Source organism: Pterocles gutturalis, unplaced genomic scaffold, assembly GCF_000699245.1.
Source record: "Pterocles gutturalis isolate BGI_N339 unplaced genomic scaffold, ASM69924v1 scaffold1784, whole genome shotgun sequence".
In the NCBI taxonomy this organism is placed as follows: Eukaryota; Metazoa; Chordata; class Aves; order Pterocliformes; family Pteroclidae; genus Pterocles; species Pterocles gutturalis.
In genome coordinates this window covers 11,417-20,268 of record NW_010127815.1, presented here as the reverse complement: position 1 = coordinate 20,268, position 8,852 = coordinate 11,417, and the positions used below count along the sequence as shown (strand labels likewise).

The 8,852-nt window shown below is 45.5% G+C and overlaps 1 protein-coding gene across 1 annotated transcript; it reads right to left on the bottom strand.

Moving 5' to 3' along the window:
• Positions 1–2,952: 2,952 nt before the first annotated feature.
• Positions 2,953–8,369, bottom strand: SMAP2 (small ArfGAP2). Its single transcript, XM_010079381.1, is given in 10 exon segments — positions 2,953–3,717; positions 4,111–4,430; positions 4,690–4,855; positions 4,973–5,073; positions 5,597–5,626; positions 5,629–5,674; positions 6,149–6,235; positions 6,603–6,681; positions 7,515–7,600; positions 8,232–8,369. Coding segments are annotated over 9 exon segments (1,038 nt in total). The 5' UTR covers positions 7,598–7,600; positions 8,232–8,369; the 3' UTR covers positions 2,953–3,591.
• Between the last annotated feature and the right edge of the window lie 483 nt (positions 8,370–8,852).

The window sequence follows — 8,852 nt, the reverse complement described above, 5'->3', positions numbered from 1 at the left end:
GGTCCAGCAGCGGCCACCGAGACCCAGGAGCTGCTGTCACCACTGCGCCTGTCTGGAGCTCCGATTATCGGTATACCTCATTCTTTTTTTTTTCCCCTTCCTTTTTCTCTTTTTTTTTAAGAACCAGAGCTTAGTGCACTATCACATTCAGGTTATTTTTTTGTTGTAACTGTGCAATGAAGAGCAATTCTCTGGGGGGTGCATTTCCCACCTGCAGCCTCTGCTTCGTTAGCACTCGCACTATCGATCGCTGAGCTGAAGGGCAAGGGAAGCGAGAGGTTGGAGTGCTTCTCTGGAGGGAGGGTCCCCCCCGGCCAGGGACCCTGGCAGCAGATGCCTCTTGAACGTTAGCACTTTGTAGTTGGTGGCCTTGTTTTCTTAAAAGGGCTTGATCTTTTCCTGCAGTTAAAAGTAAATTATCTTCCCCATCATGTTGTCCTACTCCCCACCTCAAAATGAAGCGATGAACAAGCACCTGGACCATTTAAGATATTGTCCAGGACTCAAGAATCTGTCATTAATCTCAGAAGTTTATACCTCAAATATAAAAACATAGACATCAGTCTTAGTAACAACACCCGGTAAAGTAGCAGCTCCAAGTTTGAACTGAACTTTGTCCTTGAATTTGATTACTAACAGTACCAGGAAAAAACCCAAACCAAACCCCCATAAGTACACAGAGAAAAGCACCAATGAATTTTTTAGAAGCACCCAAACTGAAGCAGTCATCCTAGCAAAACATTCAGAATTTAAATTCCCAAACAAGACATGTGAGGGGTTTTACCTATACCTTACAAATCTTTAAACACAGCCTATGCCTTTTAAACTGCATTAGCCCCCTAAAAAGTACAAGGGGGCAAAATAATAACATGCACTGGCAGAGAAAATTTATCTAAAAGGTCCCTGATCGTTTGAAGCAATGAGAGATGCACCCAGAAGAACTCAGCCAGCCACTCATTTCTAACAACAGCCTTTCTCCTCCGGGTAGCTGCTTCAGAAGGCTAGGATGAGGATCTGACAGGGGTGCATCCTACGAAAGCAATACAAGCAGGACACAGAAACCAATGCTACTGCACATTTTCCATCCCAAGGTCCCCAAGTTGCACTGAAAAGAATTTCCTAAAGCAAGAGAGTCCCGTTAGACTGGGAAATTGTCAGAACTCCATTAGCCACAAGTTAATTGCTCCAACAAGCTTAGCCTTCAATCTCTAGTGAAAAAGGTAGCAGACATCTCACCATTCGAGTGGCACATGTCAACCTTTCATCTTCCCATGTGCATCCATTACCTGAGGGGAAAAGGAGAGTTAGGTGCAGAACTCAACAGGACCGACACTCACCCAGGGTGGCTTTGGACTTTCAGAAACCAGGATGTGATTGCATTACAGTGAACAAACGTGGCTGCCTTCACTAGCCCACTTGTATTTTGTGATAAACTTTGCTTTGATGACAGATTCGTAAGTTTAACAACTCCACCTTAAAATAAATGCCGCAGAGGGGTGAATGAGGGGGTCCTTGAAGCCCCCCTTCCACATTCAAGACAAGGGGATGGGCTTGTGATGGATACTTGAGAATGGTAATAGATTTAAAAAAAAGCAAATGGCGATTTTATACCTGTGTTATGTAATGTTTTATATGTGTGTGGTCTTTCTTAATGTAAAACTCTTGTATTTTTGTGGTTTATATGCAGCAGGACTGATGGCTGTGAGGGTGCACGCTATTTTGTAAAATATTCTTAGCCAGTTTTCCCAAAGAGGAAAAAACTGAAATATTCACATTTTCATTGGCTTGTACCTGCATGTACAGTATTGGGGCAGCAAGTGAAGATGATTAAAGCCAGCTTGAAAACTTTTTTCTGTGCTTGAGTTGAGCTTCTCAAAGCATCCAGCCCAAAACCACATGTGTAGCTTAAAAAAGCCAACGCTCCCCCCCAAAACAGATACACTCAGGAGGAGGGGAAGAGGAAGTAACCCTCTTTTTTTCTGAAAAGAGCAGGTTTTGACTTGAAGAAAGAAATACCATAATTAATATGCAAGCAGAGTCCCATCAGCTCAAGGCTCACACAATTAGCTGAGCTCTCTCGCCTGCAGCTGCACATAGCCACCCACGAGCCTAAGGAACACTGGCCTTCATATCTGTTCTTTTAGGCGACTCCTAAATCCCCCTCAGCCTTTCATATTCTCACCTTTACCACTTTTTGTACAAGCTTAAAATTTCCCTTTCGAATAGGCCTTGGTCAGGTTTCGCTGAACATTCGTGCAAAGCTGCAGCCCTACCAGTTCCAGGCACAGCTGCAGGAATGGTGCGCTCACCCACACCCCGAAGCTGGGAGTCTCTCTTGTATATAAAAGTGTCAACTGACCTGATTCTGCCTCTGCCGAGCCTGGTTCTTTGCGTGCTGGTAGTTCTTAGCATTCAGGCAAACACTCTCCTTGCCTGACATTTGGGCCACAGCCCCACTAGAGAGCAGATGGAGTGAGTCTGATTTGGAAGAAAGGCTCTAAATCCCCACACCTGAAGTGAGCAACTCACACCGGTGACAGCAGTGTTTAACACAATCTGTTCTGCTGCTTAAAAACAAGAGAAGTCAGTTGAGGTTTCACTGCAATATTTTATTTGGGAATTTACATATACACAGGATAAAGTAGACCTCAGAAGTCCAACTTCTTGCTCACGCTGATGAGTTTAAGCAGTTGTGTTCTACTGAAGATGAGAAAAGAAAACTGACCCACCCACTCCTTATGCCTAGATTAAAATGTCAAAAGCTATCTGGAAAGGAGTACCAAGATACACAGGAACAAAAAAAAAATGAAAAAAGTATAAATTAGGATGTCATAGTAATTTTAAAAGTGTAAGAAAACTTGCAATGGGCTCTCAGCCCTCGATAAGTTAACTCTCAGTTAGATTGTTAAAAGTTAAATACATCAATACCACATATTAGACAGAAAAGCCACTCTGAAGTGCAAGTTTCACATTCCAAACAGCTTACCCCCACACTGTGCGAGAATCCTGCTTGCTCATGGGGGGAGGGAGAGGGGTCTTCAAAATGACTTTGGTTCCAATGAGGGTTGGCGAGCCAAGCACAGCGAGGCCTCAGCTCCGGAGAACTCCACTCAAGGGAAGAGGTAGCAAGGCTTGCTTGCCCCTGGGCTCGGGTTAAAATCCAGTTCCTCAGCACCAAACAAGGTTTCCACCCCTCTGCTATTTGAAACCCCTACTAATACTAGAGTTTAGGTGACGCTTAAAAGGCCTGACGTTACAGGCAGTATTAAGTACAGATTTCCCAAATTCCTCAGTCACACCTCTGCTAAGATACCCAGCAGGACATTAAGTGCTACCCAGAAGCATTAGTGGAGGTTTGTGCAAGGAGGGGGTCCACCCCAGAAATGTGCATTGACTGTGCTAAATACAGGGGAGCTCATGTTCTGGTCACTGAGGTTTCACCGTGTGTGCCAGTGAAAAGGCAGAGATGGGTCTCAGTTATGGAAAGAGGCTCAAGGCTGGGCAGCCAGCCAGAAAGAAAAAACCCTGAATGTCTCATGGAGAAGTTTTGAAGAACAGAACAGAAGGCAAAAATGGTCACAACGCAAGGGATCATTTCCACATCTGAGTGCTGAGGGACTGATTGCTTCCCTGGGCACCTCCTCCACCCATTGACTGTCCATAGCCCATCATGCCATTAGCTCCATAGAAGTTCATCCCAGCCATCTGCTGGGTCATCTGCAAAGGGGAGAGGAGAGAAGTCAAGGCTATGTCAAGGAGACTGCCAGCCCCCAGCAAAGGTAAAACTCTTGCTCCAACATCTTACAGGCAAGTTCTTATAAAGAGTTACAGTTAACAGAAGTCAGACTTCTCAGGTTTATGTCCATCTAGCAAGCTGAGGAAGTTTTCATTTTTAGCTGATGCTGCACTGGTTCTCCACCAAGCACTGAGACCTCTGAACAAGTTACTCCTTTGTGATCCCAGAGTTTGCCTGCAGCATCGGCAGACCTCACCCACCCCCAGTAGCCAGGCTATGAAAGCACTGAAGGTTTAGGTAACAGGCTAGGTTTAACTGCATGGGCCTGCCCTGCCCTCCATCCACCTTTGGGGCAGCAGCAGATCAGCCCTTACCTGAGCAATGTTCCACTGAAGCTGCTGCGCTGGCTGCACACCATAGACGGGTTGGGGAACCGCTGCCATGCCAGCTACGTAGCCAGCCTGCTGCGCAGCCATCATCCCGTTGGGGACACCAATGACCGCTGTCTGCACGTTACCCACATATCCAGCCGGTATGGCCATGGGAGTCACCATCCCTGCAGCTCCAGGCTGGGCCATCATTCCCACCGATGGGGCCATCATGCCTCCCATCATGCTGCTGGAGGGGGCTACTCCTGGAAAACCTGTATATGCTGCTGCAGGATATGCCATCTGAGCTGGGGCCATGAACATTGCTCCTAGAAAGAGGCAGAGAAGTGATGAAGGGAAGAACTGCTGCATCCATTATCAAGGGCTGAAATGCCGACCTTCAAATCAGAGACTATCACAGCACTCACTTGGTCGTGACATCCAGCCGAAGCTCATTATGCTGCTCACCAGTTCTCAGGAAGGCCCACCTACATTCCCACATCTTTGCTTGTCAGCTATCAGGACACCCCACCCACTCTGAATTAGCATACTGCCATTTAACAGCTCTATTCTGAGATCTCTTACCTTGTGCAGGCAGCTGAGGTGTTTGGGAGCCATAGAGGGAGAGGATTGAGTCTTTAGAGAGCTGCTTCTTCCCCACTTCCTCCCCTTTGCTTCCTGTCTCAGGGAAGAGATTCAGATTTTCGGGAACAGAACCAGCACTTCCAGCTGTTGGCATAGAGCCCGTGACCTGAGACAGAGACAGCACAAGCACAACAGCTGCATTCAGCACTGGGGGAAGGCACAGGTCACCATCTCATTCCAGCATCCAGCCAGGCTTTGCCAAGCACTGCTCTTCCCTCCTTACCTTCCTGGAGTCAGAGCTCGATCCCACCGACGCAAAAAGATCAAGATCCTTCTCTAAGCTGCTAGGCCTGCCGTTTGTAACCGTGGTTGTCACAGGAGCATCTGGGAGAGACAAAGCCTTGGTGGATGTTCACACAGATGACCTCAGGCTCGGGGCAGCCTCCTTGCCAGTGAAGCAGTTTGCACATATGCTGCTCAACCCACTGACCCGGCCCGTAACCTACTTCAGCCAACACATACTGCCAGCTCTTCGCTCGTCCTTCTGGTGCTGAGAAGGAACTGGCTCAGAACCAAGGAAGCACACTGTGCCATAGCTGTCCTATTAACCTCAGAGCAGCCAGGAGCCACAGTGCAAGACCACTACTGCTGCTCTTGTAGCACTGTAGGCACAACCACCGCACCAGCAAAAAGAAAAACACAATGAAAACTGTCCCTGCTGCAGTGCTGAGCACTGTGCTTGAGTTGAGTTGCACTGGAGTAGTTCAAGGAAAACAGTCTAGTGCTCCTATCAGCTACTGCTCACCTGACATGGAAAATAAGTACTAAAAGCTCATCAGATTGACAAGATCAGAGATGGTGCATAGGGTCTCTGTGACACCTGCAATAAGGCTGGAAAGGCTCTTACCAAGTCCTAGCAAGTCCATTACTGGTTCAATTTAGGAGAGCTTTTTCTAGACTGCTGCGTTTCTTCTTTCTTTTGAGGCTAGAGAAGAAGAACACCAGAAGTCTGGTTCAAATTTTGGTGTTACTATGTTACATTAGAGGCTTTAATGAGAGATTAACCCTTAAAATCCTTTTTTTTTCTCCAGTGGACATGAGTGCTTCGAAAGCGAACCGAATTCCAGAGCGAGTATTACATACTTGTTTTATTGTCCCATTATGTTGGAACCACTGTCAAATTCAAGCATGCTCTAAAATAGGAAAAAAGTAACTGCTGAGGCTAGAAAGCTAAGCAGGGAGTAGCTGGATTCCAATCTGCTCTGCATTGCGAGGCAGAACACGTCTGCTTAGTATCTGGTTGAGCAGAGGAAAACAAGCTACTACCATTAGTGTGACTCAATGCATCCACTGCTATGACTGAGGCCAGAAAAAATGCTTCCATATCAAGCTGGATTACCTCTGTTCTGCTTGAGAGAAGTCTTTACAATTGATCCATGACCATGCCTTTTGGTCTTACCATTTTCACCTTCTCAAAGATGATAGGTTCCAGTTTTCTTTCTGATACTGGCTCATTACTCCTTTTCCATTTGTCATCCTTTTCTTTCTGTAAGGAAAAAAACACCGACATGAGGGCCAAAACTCATGTCATACCAAAAGAAAGATCATACAGAGCTCTAAATGATGCTGTTACTAATCTAAAAAAGCCTTAAAAATACAGCTGAAAACCTATTGTTGAAGCTAGTCCTGCTTTCAGCAAGCAGTAGGACAAGATGGCCCTCAAAGGTGCCCTCCAATTTAAATTCTTTCTACAGAATGACTGAAGGCAATCAGCCTTTGAGAAGAGATTAGTCACTAATACAGGAAACACTTAAACTGCCTATTTTCATAGAGTCACTGCTTACTCATCAGACAGACATACACTTACATCTTAACATGTATTCAAGCTTCTATAGAAGTGATTAGAAACTAACCCTAAATGCATTGATGTCAATACTCCGGTCCATGTATTTCTTCTTTTCATATTTATCCCGAATAAAGCTCTCCACAGCTCTGCAAGCAGCTTGTTAAAGACAAATGACTCAAGAATAGAAGACTTACATAGTATTATTTGACAGGTGGATACAAGGTACAGGCTGTAACTAAACTAATGACTGTCTAAAGAGCATTTCCAGCAATAACTTTCTTAAAATAATTTAATGTTGGATCCAACTACTTTAGCTACTTGATTTTTGCCCTTGGATTATTCCAAGCATGACACTGCTATAAAAAGCCCATTAAATCAGTGCTTAATTCCTAGTGTGTTTTCTTCGCTGATGTATATTTACTTCAGCCATCACTTACAAGCATACATGTCATTAGCACCAATCACACAGGGGCCACAGAAATGGATCTGTGCGTACAGAAGCACCTCAACCACCGGCTTAAGGCAAAAAAAGTGATGGTAGAGGTGCTCCTGCATTTCTTTAGGTTCACATCACTATACTGCTGTTGCACTGGGCACCTAGAAACCCTCCTGTAAGGTAAAAAAAGTTACAACTTAATTTTTCAGAAGCATTGAACCTTTTTATCTGCCTCCACTGAGACTTTTAAGTGCTCAGCGCTTTTGAAAGTCAACCCTCCTACTTGCCCCAGACCCTAAAGTACATCTCATGCTTCAGGTTGCAACATTCGTGCTCCAGTTCTCCACTCTGACAGCTCAGGAGCAATCCTTTCAGCTTTGTTCTGTAACCAAGCAGCCTGCGCAGGGTGCCTGGCTAGGCACCCATTCTCACAGCTGATGCCCGGGCACATGAAGTTAAACCTCCTGTGCAAGGAGCGCAGCTACTAAGCTGACAGGATGAAAAGACTCCACATTTCCTCAGCAGCAAAGGAAGAAAGGATACTGATCTGTTTGAGGTCGCCTGAAGTTCTCCGGCAGGTAGGCTTCATAAAGACGATTTGCTTTTCCATTTCCCATCTCTTGCATGCACTGCAATTCAAAAGAATTCTTGAACCATTTGTTTGATGGACATTAAAGCTCTTACACACACGAGCATGCCAGGCTACCAAGCAAGAATCTGTCTGTGTTAGCTAGAAGGCACATGTGGACTTTTGAAGTCTCTTTGCATGCCAGGCTACCAAGCAAGAATCTGTCCGTGTTAACTAGAAGGCACACGTGGACTTTTGAAGTCTCTTCTGTACCCGAAAGCCACTCCTCAGGCTTTTGGTGCAGCTGGGAATCCAATGCAGTTGCTATGATCCCCCCTTCATACAATTAGCCAATCCTAAGCACCACAGCACAATATTTATTCAAAGACAAGATAAATATCACATTAGCAACCTAATGTCACTCTGGAATGCCACGATTTGTCTTCTGAAAGCCTCAAGAAGCAGAGGTAGGCAGCAGCTCCAGACAGCAGCAGCCTTGGCAGTTTTATAGAAACTTGCAGAGTGTTTGTCTTTACCCTCTGATGCCTGCTAAGCCTGAAATCATGCCATTTCCCCTCCCAATCTAACCTAGCTCGGTATCTTCTTCCTGCTTCCCTATTCAGACTCATTTATTTCCAGGCTTACCAAGCCGCACGAGCGGAACAGCACTGTGTGTGTTTCACTGGCCTTACCTGTATCTGTTCTTGTGTCCACTGGTCGAGATTGACAGATTTGACCCTGGATATATGAACTCCTAGGTTCCTGTGGATCCCAGCACAACGGATACAGATGAACACACCGATATTCCAGGATGCCCATCGTGGCCCTGCAAAGAGACACAAGTGTTTCACACCAGCAAGTCCACCTGTAGTTGCCTTGAGCAACTGAGAAACTGTACCAAGTGAACTGGGACTGAGTAGTGTTCATTTTCATCCAGATTACAAACTGCATTGGACATCAGCAGGATGTTTAAACACTGTCTCCCAATGATTACACTTAGAGCTAGTATTTTATTGCCTCCCTCTTCCATTTTGACAGCTCTGCACAAGACAAACACAATTCTGAGGAGGGAAGAAAAGACCAAACCATCCAAGGCACTACAAACTCCCAATTTCTTCTTGCTTAAACTGATGTAACTGTCATGCCAATGTAAGTCCGTGTTCCTGCTTTCTCAGGTAACCCTGATGCAGTGGGATCAGCTCCAGAATATTCACTACTGCTCTAGCAGCAGCAGCATAAAATATTCAGCATCTGACATACAGGCTGCATCATCAAATCTTCTGTTGGTCTTACACAAGAAGACAGAGCTGGGT